General features: G+C 45.1%; 1 protein-coding gene across 1 annotated transcript in view; it reads right to left on the bottom strand.

Annotated features, from left to right (window-relative positions):
* Nucleotides 1–18106, bottom strand: part of LOC120055187 (yjeF N-terminal domain-containing protein 3-like) — a 58088-nt gene that overhangs the window by 34372 nt on the left and 5610 nt on the right. The window contains exon 3 of the mRNA XM_039003107.1: nucleotides 13916–14013. Within this exon, the coding sequence (XP_038859035.1) occupies nucleotides 13916–14013 (98 nt within the window). The remainder of the gene's footprint in view (nucleotides 1–13915; nucleotides 14014–18106) is intronic.

The raw sequence follows: 18106 nt of genomic DNA, 5'->3' as shown, positions 1-18106 counted from the left end.
TTTAGCGGGCGATGCTAGCACTAACTTCTGGCTACTGTTACAATACCCTATACTGATCAACAGTAACACAATTCATCAGCCACAAGGCATCGGGAATCAACAGATACATTAAATTAAAGACAAAGTCTTGTCACATCCCATTGAGTTAGTGACCCTAAAACATGCTGCAGGTACTGAACCAGTGAGCAGGATCGCTAACTCAATTTAGAAAGCTATTGGCCTGGACACAGCCGACTGACGATGACCCTTCTCTACTTCTACCCAACCTGAAACAAAACAATACGTTTACTGTCCTGTTTTCATGAAAAGAAAGTCTGGGTCTGGCTACGTGTCAGTGTCTCTCATTTTCCCCCTCTCGCTGCCGACTCGCTCTCTCTGCTGTGGCTGAATCACTTCTTCCATTATTTTCTTATTTCCCTCTCTCGCTCACTCACACCCCCTCTTCCCCTCTCTGGGCAGTGTTTCCAGACACCCAGGTCTGAGATAAACAGAGAGAAGCCCGACTGTGTGGTGGGCCGTGTGCCCGTCTGGATGGCAGCAGGAGGCAGACACCCTGATTAGAGGGGCTGAGCTGGGCTTTCAACCACCACCTCGCTTTGACCACACAACAACCACTGAACCATAGCTGCACTTAACCATGAACACAGACTGGATAGGTTAGGTCAGGTTAGGTCGATTTTTTAAAACATTTCCCACATCTGCCGCATCCAATGCTTTCAGATCTATACGTGCCTTTAGAGGCTAGAGTTTGTAGTTTACCTACTGTGCTGCTGGATGTAATTTCAACATATTCTCTGATGCTAAGCGTCAACACCGGACTAAGATCGAATCGTTCTACACCGGCTCCGACGCTTGTCGGATGGGGAAGGGCTTGCAAACCATTACAGACTACAAAGGGAAGCACAGCTGAGAGCTGCCCAGTGACACAAGCCTACCAGACGAGCTAAATTACTTCTATGCTCGCTTCGAGGCAAGTAACACTGACACATGCATGAGAGCATCAGCTGTTCTGGACGACTGTGTATTCACACCCGCCGCAGCCGATGTAAGACCTTTAAACAGGTCAACATTCACAAGGCCGCAGGGCCAGACGGATTACCAGGACGTGTACTCCGAGCATGCGCTGACCAACTGGCAAGTGTCTTCGCTGACATTTTCACACTCTCCCTGTCTGAGTCTGTAATACCAACATGTTTCAAGCAGACCACCATAGTCCCTGTGCCCAAGAACACTAAGGTAACCTGCCTAAATTACTACAGACCCGTAGCACTCACGTCCGTAGCCATGAAGTGCTTTCAAAAGTAACACCCTTATCCCAGAAACCCTAGACCCACTCCAATTTGCATACTGCCCAAACAGATCCACAGATAATGCAATCTCTATTGCACTCCACACTGCCCTTTCCCACCTGGACAAAAGGAACACCTACGTGAGAATGCTATTCATTAACTACAGCTCAGCGTTTAACACCATAGTACCCTCAAAGCTAATCACTAAGCTAAGGATCCTGGGCCTAAACACCTCCCTCTGCAACTGGATCCTGGACTTCCTGATGGGCCGCCCCCAGGTGGTGAGGGTAGGTAGCAACACATCTGCCACACTGATCCTCAACACTGGAACCCCTCAGGGGTGTGTGCTCAGTCCACGACTCCAACACCATCATTAAGTTTGCCGACGAAACAACAGTGCTAGGCCTGATCACCAACAACGACGAGACAGCCAATATGGAGGAGATCGGAGACCTGGCCGGGTGGTGCCAGAATAACAACCTATCCCTCAACGTAACCAAGACTAAGGAGATGATTGTGGACTACAGGAAAAGGAGAACCGAGCAGGCCCCCATTCTCATCGACGGGGCTGTAGTGGAGCAGGTTGAGAGCTTCAAGTTCCTTGGTGTCCAAATCACCAACAAACTACAATGGTCCAAACACACCAAGACCGTCGTGAAGAGGGCACGACAAAGCCTATTCCCCCTCAGGAAATTAAAAAGATTTGGCATGGGTCCACAGATCCTCAAAAGGTTCCATCCACCACGCTGATCCTCAACACGGGGGCCCCTCAGGGGTGCGTGCTCAGTCCCCTCCTGTACTCCCTGTTCATTTTTACATTTTTTTTTTTACATTTTAGTCATTTAGCAGACGCTCTTATCCAGAGCGACTTACAGTAGAGTGCATACATTTTATTACATTTTTACATACTGAGACAAGGATATCCCTACCGGCCAAACCCTCCCTAACCCGGACGACGCTATGCCAATTGTGCGTCGCCCCACGGACCTCCCGGTTGCGGCCGGCTGCGACAGAGCCTGGGCGTGAACCCAGCCCAGCCTGGGCGCGAACCCAGAGACTCTGGTGGCGCAGCTAGCACTGCGATGCAGTGCCCTAGACCACTGCGCCACCCGCCACCTGTTCACTCATGACTGCACGGCCAGGCACAACTCCAACACCATCATTAAGTTTGGCGACGACACAACAGTGGTAGGCCTGATCACCGACAAGACAGCCTATAGGGAGGAGGTCAGAGACCTGACCGTGTGGTGCAAGGACAACAACCCTCCCCTCAACGTGATTTAGACAAAGGAGATGATTGTGGACTACAGGAAAAGGAGGACCGAGCACGCCCCCATTCTCATCGACAGGGCTATAGTGGAGCAGGTTGAGAGCGTCAAGTGCATTGGTTTCCACATCAACAACAAACTACCATGGTCCAAGCACACCAGGACAGTCGTGAAGAGGGCACGACAAAACCTATTCCCCCTCAGGAGACTGAAAAGATTTGGCATGTGTCCTCCGATCCTAAAAAGGTTCTACAGCTGCACCATCGAGAGCATCCTTATGGGTTGCATCACTGCCTGGTATGGCAACTGCTTGGCCTCCAACCGCAAGGCACTATACAGAGGGTAGTGCGTACGGCCCAGTACATCACTGGGGCCAAGCATCCTGCTATCCAGGACCTCTATACCGGTGTCAGAAGAACGCCCTAACTATTGTGAAAGACTCCAGCCACCCTAGTCATAGACTGTTCTCTCTGCTACCGCATGGCAAGCGGTACCGGAGTACCAAGTCTAGATCCAAGAGGCTTCTATACAGCCTCTACCCCCAAGCCTTAAGACTCCTGAACATCTAATCAAATGGCTACCCAGACTATTTGCATTGCCCCCCCCCCTTTAAGCTGCTGCTACTCTGTTATTATCTATGCATAGTCACTTTAATAACTCTACCTACATGTACATATTACCTCAATTACCTCGGCTAACTGGTGCCCCTGCACATTGACTCTGTACCGGTACCACCTGTATATAGCCTCGCTGTTGTTATTTTACTGCTGCTCTTTAGTTAATTGTTCCTTTTATTTATTTTTTTGGCAAGGTATTTTTCTTAAAACTGTATTGTTGGTTAAGGACTCGTAAGTAAGCATTTCACTGTAAGGTCTACACCTGTTGTATTCAGCGCATGTGGCAAATAACGTTTGATTTGACATCAGCTCGAACAGTAGGCAACTACAGGTGTGATTGGGAAAGTACAAGGTAATTACGGAATATTCAACCTAACTAAATGCCATGGGTTAGAAATCATAGAGCAAAAATGCTCTTTAATGACATTGCAAAAAGGCTTAAATACCTCCTGCTGGTTGGCACATGGCCCTCTGTGGTCATGTGACTAAATGCAGGAGCAGTGGAGAATGTTTAGGTGGCTTGGTAATAAAAGTAATTGTGAGAAATACTGAGTCCATGCCAGGAGATGCAGAAGTGAGTGCTTGATTCCATGGCAACGGAGGGAGAGAGCAAGAGACAGAGAGCAGTAGAGCGGTAGAGCGGTCAGTGCATGGAGATTTAACAAAAGAGGAGAAGGAAGGAAGGAGTGGGTGAAGGAAAAGAAAGAAAAGGTGTCACTACCTCAAACCCAATTAACACCACCACCTCAGGGGCTCTGAGAATATAAAGGAATTAAAATAAGTCAACCAATCAACCTCTCCAGCCAAGTGGACAATTATTCTAGAATTGGCCTCAATAGCTGTGTTTATCTGGGAAACAACCCCTGGAATACAAAGCTAATAGCATGATTATTCAGGATGCCCTACAAATACATATGAGCTCCTAGAATGACATCCATCCATTGACAGACCAAAACACCTGGCTGAACACCTACAGTTGAAGTCGGAAGTTTACATACAGTTAGGTTGGAGTCATTAAAACTCGTTTTTCAACCATTTCACAAATTTCTTGTTAACAAACTATAGTTTTGCCAAGTCGGTTAGGACATCTACTTTGTGCATGACACAAGTAATATTTCCAACAATTGTTTACAGACAGGTTATTTCACCTCAGAAAAAAAATTGTAGACCTCCACAAGTTTGGTTCATCCTTGGGAACAATTTCCAAACACCTGAAGGTACCACGTTCATCTGTACAAACAATAGTACGCAAGTATAAACACCATGGGACCACGCAGCCGTCATACCGCTCAGGAATGACGCTCAGTTCAGCGTCAGTTCAGTTCAGTTCAGTCTCCTAGTGACGAACATACTTTGGTGCGAAAAGTGCAAATCAATCCCAGAACAACAGCAAAGGACCATGTGAAGATGCTGGAGGAAGAAGGTACAAAAGTATCTATATCCACAGTAAAAACGAGTCCTATGTCAACATAACCTGAAAGGCCGCTCAGCAACTAAGAAGCCACTGCTCCAAAACCACCATAAAAAAGCCAGACTATGGTTTGCAACTGCACATGGGAACAAAGATCATACTTTTTGGAGAAATGTTCTCTGGTCTGATGAAACAAAAATAGAACTGTTTGGCCATAATGACCATTGTTATGTTTGGAAGAAAAAGGGGGAGGCTTGCAAGCTGAAGAACACCATCCCAACCGTGAAGCACGGGGGTGGCAGCATCATGTTGTGGGGGTGCTTTGCTGCAGGAGGGGCTGGTGCACGTCACAAAATAGATGGCTTCATGAGAAAGGAAAATTATGTGGATATATTGACGCAACATCTCAAGACATCAGTCAGGAAGTTAAAGCTTGGTTGCAAATGGGTCTTCCAAATGGACAATGACCCCAAGCATACTTAAGGACAACAAAGTCAAGGTATTGGAGTGGCCATCACAAAGCCCTGACCTCAACCCTATAGAACATTTGTGGGCAGAACTTAAAAATCGTATGCGAGCAAGGAGGCCTACAAACCTGACTCAGTTACACCAGCTCTGTCAGGAGGAATGGGCCAAAATTCACCCAAATTATTGTGGGAAGCTTGTGGAAGGCTACCTGAAAAGTTTGACCCAAGTTAAACAACTTTAAAGGCAATGCTACCAAATACTAATTGAGGGTATGTAAACTTCTAATAAAAGCTGAAATAAATCATTCTCTCTACTATTATTCTGACATTTCACATTCTTAAAATAAAGTGGTGATCCTAACTGACGTAAGACAGGTAATTTTTCCTAGGATTAAATGTCAGGAATTGTGAAAAACGGAGTTTAAATGTATTTGGCTAAGGTGCATGTAAACTTCCGACTTCAACTGTATATGATGAAAAGAGAGTAGCAGCAGCGTAAAAGAGGGGTTACAGGGGGGGGGGGGTGGCACAATGCAAATAGTCCAGGTAGCCATTTGATTACCAGTTCAGTTGTCTTGTGGCTTGGGGTAAAAGCTGTTGAGAAGCCTTTTGGTCCTAGACTTGGCGCTCTGGTACCGCTTGCCATGCGGTAGCAGAGAGAACAGTCTATGACTGGGGTGGCTGGGATCTTAGACAATTTTTAGGGCCTTCATCTGACACGGCCTGGTGTAGAGGTCCTGGATGGCAGGCAGCTTTGCCCCATTGATGTACTGGGCCGTACGCACTATCCTCTGTAGTGCCTTGCTTTTGGAGGCCGAGCAGTTGCCGTACCAGGCAGTGATGCAACCAGTCAGGATACTCTCGATGTTGCAGCTGTAGAACCTTTTGAGGATCTGTGGACCCATGCCAAATCTTTTTAATTTCCTGAGGGGGAATAGGCTTTGTCGTGCCCTCTTCACGACGGTCTTGGTGTGTTTGGACCATTGTAGTTTGTTGGTGATTTGGACACCAAGGAACTTGAAGCTCTCAACCTGCTCCACTACAGCCCCGTCGATGAGAATGGGGGCCTGCTCGGTTCTCCTTTTCCTGTAGTCCACAATCATCTCCTTAGTCTTGGTTACGTTGAGGGATAGGTTGTTATTCTGGCACCACCCGGCCAGGTCTCCGATCTCCTCCATATTGGCTGTCTCGTCGTTGTTGGTGATCAGGCCTAGCACTGTTGTTTCGTCGGCAAACTTAATGATGGTGTTGGAGTCGTGGACTGAGCACACACCCCTGAGGGGTTCCAGTGTTGAGGATCAGTGTGGCAGATGTGTTGGTACCTACCCTTACCACCTGGGGGCAGCCCGTCAGGAAGTCCAGGATCCAGTTGCAGAGGGAGGTGTTTAGTCCCCGTGTCCTTAGCTTAGTGATGAGCTGTGAGGGCACTATGGTGTTGAAATCTGACCTGTAGTCCAATGAATAGCATTCTCACGTAGGTGTTCCTTTTGTCCAGGTGGGAAAGGGCAGTGTGGAGTGCAATAGAGATTGCATTATCTGTGGATCTGTTTGGGCAGTATGCAAATTGGAGTGGGTCTAGGGTTTCTGGGATAAGGGTGTTACTTTTGAAAGCACTTCATGGCTACGGACGTGAGTGCTACGGGTCTGTAGTAATTTAGGCAGGTTGCCTTAGTGTTCTTGGGCACAGGGACTATGGTGGTCTGCTTGAAACATGTTGGTATTACAGACTCAAATCAGGGACATGTTGAAAATGTCAGTGAAGACACCTGCCAGTTGGTCAGCACATGCCCGGAGCACAGGTCCTGGTAATCCGTCTGGCCCAGCGGCCTTGTGAATGTTGACCTGTTTAAAAGGTCTTACTCACGTCGGCTACGGAGAGCGTGATCACACAGTTGTCTGGAACAGCTGATGCGCTCATGCATGCCTCAGTGTTGCTTGCCTCGAAGCGAGCATAGAAGTGATTTAGTTCGTCTGGTAGGCTCGTGTCACTGGGCAGCTCGCAGCTGTGCTTCCCTTTGTAGTCTGTAATAGTTTGCAAACCTTGCCACATAAGACGAGCGTCGGAGCCGGTGTAGTATGATTCAATCTTACACCTGTTTGATGGTTCAGAGGGCATAGCAGGATTTCTTATAGGCTTCCGGGTTAGAGTCCCGCACCTTGAAAGCAGCAGCTCTACCCTTTAGCTCAGTGCGAATGTTGCCTGTAATTCATGGCTTCTGGTTGGGGTATGTACGTACAGTCACTGTGGGGAGGACATCCTTGATGCACTTATTGATAAAGCCAGTGACTAATGTGGTGTACTCCTCAATGCAATCGGAAGAATCCCGGAACATGTTCCAGTCTGTGATAGCAAAACAGTCCTGTAGTTTAGCATTTGCTTTATTTGACCACTTTTTTATAGACCGAGTCACTAGTGCTTCCTGCTTTAATTTTTGCTTGTAAGCAGGAATCAGGAGGATAGAATTGTGGTCAGATTTACCAAATGAGGGTGAGGGAGAGCTTTGTACGCGTCTCTGTGTGTGGAGTACAGGTGATCTAGATTCTTTCCCCCTTTGGTTGCGCATTTAACATGTTCATAGAAATTAGGTAAAACTGATTTAAGTTTCCCTGCATTAAAGTATCTGGCCACTAGGAGCGCCGCTTCTGCGAGAACAGATTCCTGTTTGCTTATTTCCTTATACAGCTGACTGAGTGCGGTCTTAGTGCCCGTATCTGTTTGTGGTGGTAAATAAACAGCCACGAAAAGTATCAATGAAAACTCTCTTGGCAAATAGTGTGGTCTACAGTTCATCATAATATACTCTACTTCAGCCGAGCAAAATCTAGAGACTTCCTCAGATTTCGTGCACCAGCTGTTGTTTACAAATATGCACAGACCGACCCCCCTCGTCTTACGTATATCCTGCTAGCTGAATATCCATGCCACGCATTCAGCCACGATTCCGTGAAACATAACATGCTACAGTTTTTGATGTCCCGTTGGAAGGATATTCGTGATCGTACCTCGTCTAATTTAATTGTCCAATGATTGTACGTTGGCGAGTAATATTGATGGTAACAGCAAGCTTTCCCAACCGCCTTCTGCGGATCCTTACGAGGTACCCCGCTCTGTGTCCTTTGTACCTGCGTCTTTTTCTCTTGTCAATAACGGGGATGTTGGCCTTGTCGGATGTTGGGAGAATGTCCTTGTTGAAGAAAAAAATCTTTGGCTAATCCGAGGTGAGTGATCGCTGTCCTGAAATCCAGAAGCTCTTTTTTGCCTCAAGATACGGTGGCAGAAATATTATGTACAAAATAAGTTACAAATAACGCAAAAATACCCACATAATAGCACAATTGGTTAGGTGCCCGTAAAACTGCTGCCATTTCTTCCGGCACCATTTTACAATGGTTTGAAGGCTACGTGTGGCAGCCAGGAGATGCTAAAAGTGTTTGTTAATCAACGGTCAATTACCGTGAGACAGGCAGTTAGTTGCTTGACAATCACCGGCTTACAAAATTGAATGACCACCACAGTCCTAATTGAACCCGAACCTGGCTTGTTAGCCTTTTTGGTTGCGTTAGCCATCTTACTCAGCCAGTTAGTTATTCTGCCTGTTTAGCCTGGCTAACAGATTCAGTAGGAAACTAACAAAATAATATACCAAGCTTTAACACACAACATCCAGAAGAAGCACACCCTCCTTAACTTGTCAATAGGGGGGCGCTGTTTTCACTTTGGAAAAAATCGTGCCCAAATTAAACTGCCTCGTACTCTATTCTAGATCATACAATATGCATATTATTATTACTATTGGATAGAAAACACTGTGAAGTTTCTAAAACTGTTTGAATTATATCTGTGAGTAAAACAGAACTCATTTGGCAGCAAACTTCCATATAGGAAGTGAAAAATCTGAAAACGAGGCTCTGTTTCAGGGCCTGCCTATTCAACTGGCTTTTATTTATCGATATGCATGCACTTCATACGCCTTCCACTAGATGTCAACAGGCAGTGGAAGGTGGAATGGGGTGTCTAGCTTGATCTGAGGTCGAATAAGAGCTTTTGGAGTGACAGGTCCGGTATTTTCTTTGTCTTCGAAGGCGCGCTGGGGAGCTCGACATTGTCTTCTGAAAAGCGTTCGGTATACACGGCGAATATCTCCGGCTCTGATTTTATTTGATACATATGATAATAACATCATAAAGTAGGTTTTTTTCAACCGAGTTTTATCAGTTTATTCAACGTTTATTGGGACTTTTGGAGTTTTCCGTTCTTTGCGCCAAGAGAGGATGGGAATGTTAGCAACCTTGGCTAGCATTGTGGCGCGAATTCGACAGAAGAAATGGACATTCTAAAACCAAACAACGATTTATTCTGGACCAAGGACTCCTTGTACAACATTCTGATGGAAGCTCAGCAAAAGTAAGAAAACATTTATGATGTTATTTCGTATTTCTGTGTAAAATGTTGACTCCTATTCTCCGCCGTGTTGGTGAGTGCTGTCTCACAATAACGCAAGCTGTATGTTATGGTAAAGTTATTTTTTTAAATCTAACACAGCGGTTGCATTAAGAACCAGTGTATCTTTCATTTGCCATACAACAAGTATTTTTATGTAAAGTTTATGATGAGTTCTTTGGTCAGATTAGGTGAGTGTCCAAAATATCTCCGGACATTCTGGGAAAATGTTGCTACGTATTCACAATGTATAACCACGATTTGCAGCTCTAAATATGCACATTTTCGAACAAAACATAAATGTATTGTATAACATGATGTTATAAGACTGTCATCTGATGAAGTTGTCCAAAGGTTAGTGATTAATTTTATATCTTTTGCTGGTTTTTGCGAAAGCTACCTTTGCGGTGAATAAATGCGTTTGTGTGTTTGGCTATTGTGGTAAGCTAATATAATTCTATATTGTGGTTTCGCTGTAAAACACTTTAAAAAATCGGAAATATTGGCTGGATTCACAAGATGTTTATCTTTCATTTGCTGTACACCATGTATTTTTCATAAATGTTTTATGATGAGTATTTATGTATTTCACGTTGCTCTCTGTAATTATTCTGGCTGCTTTGGTGCTATTTTTGATGGTGGCTGCAATGTAAAACTATGATTTCTACCTCAAATATGCACATTTTCGAACAAAACATAAATGTATTGTATAACATGTTATAAGACTGTCATCTGATGAAGTTGTTTCTTGGTTAGTGACTAATTTTATCTCTATTTTGTCGGTTTTGTGAAAGCTACCTATGCTGTGGAAACATGGTGAAAATATGCGGTTGTGTGTTTGGCTATTGTGGTTAGCTAATAGAAATACATATTGTGTTTTCGCTGTAAAACATTTAAAAAATCGGAAATGATGGCTGGATTCACAAGATGTTTATCTTTCATTTGCTGTATTGGACTTGTGATTTCATGAAAATTATATTATACGATATCCCTGTCCCGTTAGGCTAGGCTATGCTAGTCAGCTTTTTTGATGAGGAGGATCCCGGATCCGGGAGAGAGAAGCGGTAGAGGTGGGATTGTCAAGTTAGAGTAAAGCCTGATAGATTTCAGGTTCCCATGTTATTTTAAAGAATGTGTGAAATTGTTCTGCTCAGCTCGAGGTGAAGAGCTGAAGAATTTAAGGAATTAATCCATGCCTCTGGTTTATCACCGGTGGAAGGCAGGGCATTCGGTGAAGCACGGTGTTATTGGCCTTTGTCTGGCATGAATCTAATGTTCTTCATTAGAGGGCGCTAGCGTGCGAACTCCCGATAGCTGTGCTGTACCAACTGAAAGGGAACCCCTCCATTTTGTACTCTATTCTTATCTAGACTCCCTCTCTCTCTCACCCCCCCCCCCCCCCCTCTATCTCTACCTACCTCTCTCCTGTGACATTCTCCTATCCCCTGGCAGTTCCTACTAGAGAAGCAGATTAATATGCTCATTGGGAGTCAGTCCTACAGTGTTTTTCCCCAGTAGGTCTCTGTGTGACATTATCATATTGACTCGTCTTTTCAAACCAAAACAGTCTGTCAATGTTGGCTCATGCTTGCCCATGTGTTCCATTCAAACATATCTGATTTTATGGGATTGTTTATTTTGAATGCTATCTGACTGGTTTCATGTGAATTTTAAAAAATGTGTGCGAATCTGAAGAAATGAAAGGTGTTGTCATTCTCAGATATAGCACTGTCAGATAATCCTATGAAAAGGCAATTCCAATGCTATACATCAAAGGCAATAACATGTCATTTGCACAGAACATTACATTTCCTTTATTCCAGACTCTTCAAGCCACCAGCAGAACGACAACAAAGAGAACGGTATTGAAAGAGGTGAGACGCGTACTGTGTCCAAAAAGCTTATTCTTTGCCAGGAAATTCCCAGATTCAAAAAAGAGGGTTCAGAAACTCTGGAGGATAAATTGCTGCATTTTGATTACTTCCGCAACTCTGAATCACCTCTCTGCAGTACCGATGGGCCTGTATCAAATGCATTTATCTCATCGCTGGCCTTCTACTTTATGGCCCTGTTCGGTTCTGCAGTCCAATCTCCAATAAATGGGAAAATGCGAAATTCCTGGGTTTGGTCCAGGAGAGGAGATCAAATCAAAGTGTATTTGTCACATGCGCCAAATACAACAGGTGTAGACCTTACAGTGAAATGCTTACTTACAGGCTCTAACCAATAGTGCGGGGGGGGAAAGTATGTGTGTATGTAGGTAAGTAAAGAAATAAAACAGTAAAAAGACATTTGAAAATAAGAGTAGCAAGGCTATATACAGACACCGGTTAGTCAGGCTTATTGATGTAGTATGTACATGTAGGTATGGTTAAAGTGACTATGCATATATGATGAACAGAGAGTAGCAGTAGCGTAAAAAGAGGGGTTGGCGGGTGGTGGGACACAATGCAGATAGCCCAGTTAGCCAATGTGCGGTAGCACTGGTTGAGGTAGTATGTACATGAACGTATAGTTAAAGTGACTATGCATATAAGATAAACATAAAGAAGCAGCAGCGTAAAAGAAGGGTTGGGGGGGGGAGTGCACACAATGCAAATAGTCCAGGTAACCATTTGGTTACCTGTTCAGGAGTCTTATGGCTTGGGGGTAAAAACTGTTGAGAAGCCTTTTTGTCCTAGACTTAGCACTCCGGTACCGCTTGCCATGCGGTAGTAGAGAGAACAGTCTATTACTGGGGTGGCTGGGATCTTTGACAATTTTTAGGGCCTTCCTCTGACACCGCCTGGTCTGGAGATCCTGGATGGCAGGCAGCTTTGCCCCAGTGATGTACTTGCCGTACCAGGCAGTTATGCAACCGGTCAGGATGCTCTCGATGTTGCAGCTGTAGAACCTTTTGAGGATCTCAGGACCCATGCCAAATCTTTTTAGTTTCCTGAGGGGGAATAGGCTTTGTCGTGCCCTCTTCACGACGGTCTTGGTGTGTTTGGACCATTCTAGTTTGTTGTTGATGTGGACACCAAGGAACTTGAAGCACTCAACCCGCTCCACTACAGCCCTGTCGATGAGAATGGGGCCGTGCTCGGTTCTCCTTTTCCTGTAGTCCACAATCATCTCCTTAGTCTTGGTTACGTTGAGGGATAGGTTGTTATTCTGGCACCACCCGGCCAGGTATCTGACCTCCTCCCTATAGGCTGTCTCGTCGTTGATCAGGCCTAGCACTGTTGTGTCGTCTGCAAACTTAATGATGGTGTTGGAGTCGTGCCTGGCCATGCAGTCGTGGGTGAACAGGGAGTACAGGAGGGGACTGAGCACGCATCCCAGGAGAGCTCCAGTGTTGAGGATCAGCGTGGCAGATGTATTGCTACCTACCCTCATCACCTGGGGGCGGCCCGTCAGGAAGTCCAGGATCCAGTTGCAGAGGGAGGTGTTTAGTCCCAGGTTTCTTAACTTAGTGATGAGCTTTGAGGGTACTATGGTGTTGAACGCTGAGCTGTAGTCAATGAATAGCATTCTCACATAAGTGTTCCATTTGTCCAGGTGGGAAAGGGCAGTGTGGAGTGCAATAGAGATTGTATCATCTGTGGATCTGTTTGGGCGATATGCAAATTGGAGTGGGTCTATGGTTTCTGGGATAATGGTGTTGATGTGAGCCATTACCAGCCTTTCAAAGCACTTCATGGCTACGGATGTGAGTGCTACGGGTCTGTAGTCATTTAGGAAGGTTGCCTTTGTGTTCTTGGGCACAGGGACTATGGTGGTCTGCTTGAAACATGTTGGTATTACAGACTCAGACATGTTGAAAATGTCAGTTTAGACACCTGCCAGTTGGTCAGCACATGCCCGGAGCACACGTCCTGGTAATCCGTCTCGCCCCGCAGCCTTGTGTATGTTGACCTGTTTAAAGGTCTTGCTCTTCGTAGGCGACGTGAGTGTGATCACACAGTCGTCCGGAACAGCTGATGCTCTCATGCATGCCTCAGTGTTGCTTGCCTCGAAGCGAGCATAGAAGTGATTTAGCTTGTCTGGTAGGCTAGTGTCACTGGGTAGCTCGCGGCTGTCCTTCCATTTGTGGTCTGTAATAGTTTGCAAGCCCTGCCACATCTGACGAGCGTCGGAGCCGGTGTAGTATGATTCAATCTTAGCCCTGTATTGACGCTTTTCCTGTTTGATGGTTTGTCACAGGGCATATGGGACACATTACATATGAATAATTTCTTGGGTGGTGGACTGAAAACTATGCTGTTACAGATACACATGCAGAACACACACAATACAACCCCCTACACACACACACAATCCCCACACCCCTCCCAAAACACACACACCAGGAACTGGGTTTCCTCTGCCTGGCCTGTGTATAATTGATGAGAGGAGCAGTAAGGGGGATCATGACAGAGCGCGGGGGCCCGGGGTGTCTACCCTGGCAAGGTGCTGACCTTTGACAGCTGCTGGCAGATGGGGGTGTGGATGTGGGTGGAGGGCAGATGGAAGCCAGTTAAGCCACAAAGAGAACAGGACTGAAATGGGGAGGAGAACGACAGTATAATGCTCCAGAGATGCCTGGTATCTAAGGTTTCTCCTATGAGCAATGGGGAGAGGACCATTAGATCTCACTGCATCTATAGGAGACGTTTAACGTTTCATTGGTAATAGTAGAGAGATGGTGTTGTTGGTGGGTGTGACAGCAGGGCAATCAACATGTCAACCCACCACCCACACAACAGCAATTCAATACTTGGCCACAACAAGCGAATTACAATTACCTTCCAGGTAGATAACCTTTACATAATCAAATTATGCTTCAAAGACTGTCCAGTTGAAAGGCCTGTTAAAGACCAATTACGACCCTTTTTAAAGTCTGTTCTGCTCCCCTCAACATATATAAGATGACGGGCGAGAGCACTTGCTGAGAACGTGTTTGTACTGCTAACCTTAACCTCAGGGAACCTCTGATCTTTTCAAAGCTCGACTCTCATAAACCTCTCATAGCACCTGTGGTGCTCACTTATAAATGTATGCACACTTTCCATTAGGACACATTATGCAAAGAATGTCACCAGCAGAGGTGCTTGGGGAGCCAGAGGGGGTAGTAAAGGGGGAGTGATAGAGGGACAGGGGAGGAAGGATCTACCACACCTGGCACCCCTCTGATGATTAGGAGGGGAAGCAGCAGGGAGGGACAGGTACAGGAATGTGTACATCACTTGCCATAGGAGGGGGTACGGCGGGGGGTAGAGGGGTGGGAGGGATGAGGGAATACCTACTGAGCCTGGAGACTGGAACCATTTCCCTACATGGCCTGATCTATCATCAGAGACCCAGGGAGTGACATTAGCTCCCATCCAGTGCAATCACCACCATGTCACCACTTCAGGCCCAGCCCCACTGGCCCTTACTCAGGCTGGGAGGAATAGGCTACATGGATCAGTGATGTAGTGGATACATAGGATGGTCCCAGGTCCAAGGCCTAAGCCCTGATATGGCTGTAGCCTGTTACATTATTAGGTTACAGTTATAGTAGGGCTAGGGCAGCCCCAAGCCCAGAGGACAGAACCTACAGTACAGTATCATTCTGAGTGAGGACGTTTATGGAAGAAAACCAAATCACATGACCTCCAATCCCCAATAGGCCAAGAGAAGATGAGCTAACGCCATTACTCCTCATCTTTCAACCCTGACGAAGGCATTGCGTGTCAAAATACTGGTTCAGTCATTCAATAAATATCTAGGAGTGTTTATTTCTTTATTTCACCTTTATTTGACCAGGTAGGCCAGTTGAGAACAAGTTCTCATTTACAACAGCGACCTGGCCAAGATAAAGCAAAGCAGTGCGACAAAAACAACAACACAGAGTTAAACATCAACAAACGTACAGTCAATAACACAAAAGAAAAGAAAAATCGAAAAATCTATGTACAGTGTGTGCAAATGTAGAAGAGTAGGGAGGTAGGCAATAAATAGGCCCTAGAGGCGAAAATAATTACAATTTAGCATTAATACTGGAGTGATAGATGTGCAGATGATGATGTTCAAGTAGAGATACTGGGGTGCAAAAGAGTAGTGTTGGGGGCTATTTTGTAAATGACATCGCCAAAGTCAAGGATCGGTAGGATAGTCAGTTTTACGAGGGTAAGTTTGGCGGCATGAGTGAAGGAGCTTTGTTTTGCGAAATAGGAAGCCGATTGTAAATTAAATTTTGGATTGGAGATGCTTAATGTGAGTCTGGAAGGAGAGTTTACAGTCTAACTAGACACCTAAGTATTTGTAGTTGTCCACATATTCTAGGTCAGAACCGTCCAGAGTAGTGATGCTAGTCGGGCGGGCAACAATCGGTTGAAGAGCATGCACTTAGTTTTACTAGCATTTAAAAGCAGTTGGACGCCACGGAAGAAGTGTTGTATGGCGTTGAAGCTCATTTGGAGGTTTGTTAACTTGTTTGGGATAGGGGGCAGCATTTTCACTTTTGGATGAATAGCATGCCCAGAGTGAACTGCCTCCTACTCAGTCCCAGATGCTAATATATGCATATTATTAGTAGTATTGGATAGAAAACACTCTGAAGTTTCTAAAACGGTTTGAATGATGTGAGTATAACAGAACTCATATGGCAGGCAAAAACCTGAGAAAAAATCCAAACAGGAAGTGGGAAATCTGAGGTTTGTAGTTTTTGAACTCACCCCTATCGAATACACAGTGGGATATGGGTTATTTTTCACTTCCTAAAGCTTCCACTAGATGTCAACCATCTTTAGAACGTGGTTTCAGGCTGCTCATATGAAGGAGGGCCGGATGGGAGATGTTTTACTAAGGAGTCTGCCTACAGCCTCGTTCTCAGTCATGCGCTTTCACTTGAGAGGTTGCTCTCGTTCCAGTGCAATTCTACAGACAATGGAATTCTCCGGTTGGAACAGTATTGAACTTTTATGATGAAAACATCCTAAAGATTGATTCTATACTTAGTTTGACAAGTTTCTTCGACCTAATATAACTTTTTTAACGTTTCGTCCGAATGGACCAGATTGCGCTTTTGGATTGTTTACCAAACGCCCTAACAAAAGAAGCTATTGGACATAAACGGACATAAATGATGGACATTATCAAACAAAACAAGCATTTATTGTGGAACTGCGATTCCTGAGAGTGCATTCTGATGAAGATCATCAAAGGTAAGTGAATATTTCTAATGCTATTTCTGAATAATGTTGACTACCCAACATGGCGGAATTTCTCTGGCTGGTTTGGGCTCTGAGCGCCGTTCTCAGATTATGCTTTTTCCGTAAAGTTTTTTGAAATCTGACACAGCGGTTGCATTAAGTAGAAGTGCATCTAAAGTTTCATGTATAATAGCTGTATTTTCATCAACATATATTATTAGTATTTCTGTGAATTCATGTGGCTCTCTGCAATATCACTGCATGTTTTGGAACTACTGAATCTAACACGCCAATGTAAAATAAGATTTTTGGATATAAATATTAACTTTACCGAACAAAACATACATGTATTGTGTAACATGACGTCCTATGAGTGTCATCTGATGAAGATCATCAAAAGGTTAGTGATTCATTTTATCTCTATTTGTGCTTTTTGTGACTCCTCTCTTTGGCGGGAAAAATGGCTGGGTTTATCTGTGACTTGGTGGTGACCTAACATAATAGTTTGTGGAGCTTTCGCTGTAAAGCATTTTTGAAATCAGACACTGTGGCTGGATTAACGAGAATTGTATATTTAAAATGGTGCCTAATACTTGTATGTTTGAGAAATTTGATTTATGAGATTTCTGTTGATTTGTATTTGGCGCCCTGCAATTTTATTGGCGAGGGGTTCCGCTAGCGGAACGGGGTCCAAAGAAGGGCCAGATGTATACAGAATGGTGTCGTCTGCGTAGAGGTGGATCAAAGAATCACCAGCAGCAAGAGTGACATCACTGATATATACAGAGAAAAGAGTCGGCCCGAAAATTGAACCCTGTGGCACCCCCATAGACACTGCCAGAGGTCCGGACAACAGGCCCTCCGATTTGACACACTGAACTCTATCTGAGAAGTAGTTGGTGAACCAGGCGAGACAGTCTTTTGAGAAGCCAAGGCTATTGAGTCTGCCGATAAGAATGCGGTGATTGACAGAGTCGAAAGCCTTGGCCAGGTCGATGAAGACGGCTGCACAGTACTGTCTTTTATCGATGGCGGTTATGATATCATTTAGGACCTTGAGCGTGGCTGAGGTGCACCCATGACCAGCTCTGAAACCAGATTGCATAGTGGAGAAGGTGTGATGGGATTCGAAATGGTCGGTGATCTGTTTATTAACTTGGCTTTCGAAGATTTTAGAAAGGCAGGGCAGGATGGATATAGGTCTGTAACAGTTTGGGTCTAGAGTGTTTTTGTGCTGGTCAAGGGCAGTTAAGTCTGGGGTGAACCAAGGGCTATATCAGTTCTTAGTTCTACATTTTTTTTTAATGGGGCATGCTTTTTTAAGATGGAGAGGAAAGCATTTTTGAAGAGCAACCAGGCATCCTCTACTGACGGGATGAGGTCAGTATCCTTCCAGGATACCCGGGCCAGGTCGATTAGAAAGGCCTGCTCGCAGAAGTGTTTTAGGGAGCGTTTG

Source organism: Salvelinus namaycush, chromosome 10 (genome assembly GCF_016432855.1).
Source record: "Salvelinus namaycush isolate Seneca chromosome 10, SaNama_1.0, whole genome shotgun sequence".
Taxonomy (NCBI): domain Eukaryota; kingdom Metazoa; phylum Chordata; class Actinopteri; order Salmoniformes; family Salmonidae; genus Salvelinus; species Salvelinus namaycush.
Note: the sequence above shows the minus strand (reverse complement) of the source record. Positions and strands in the feature narration are given on the sequence as shown.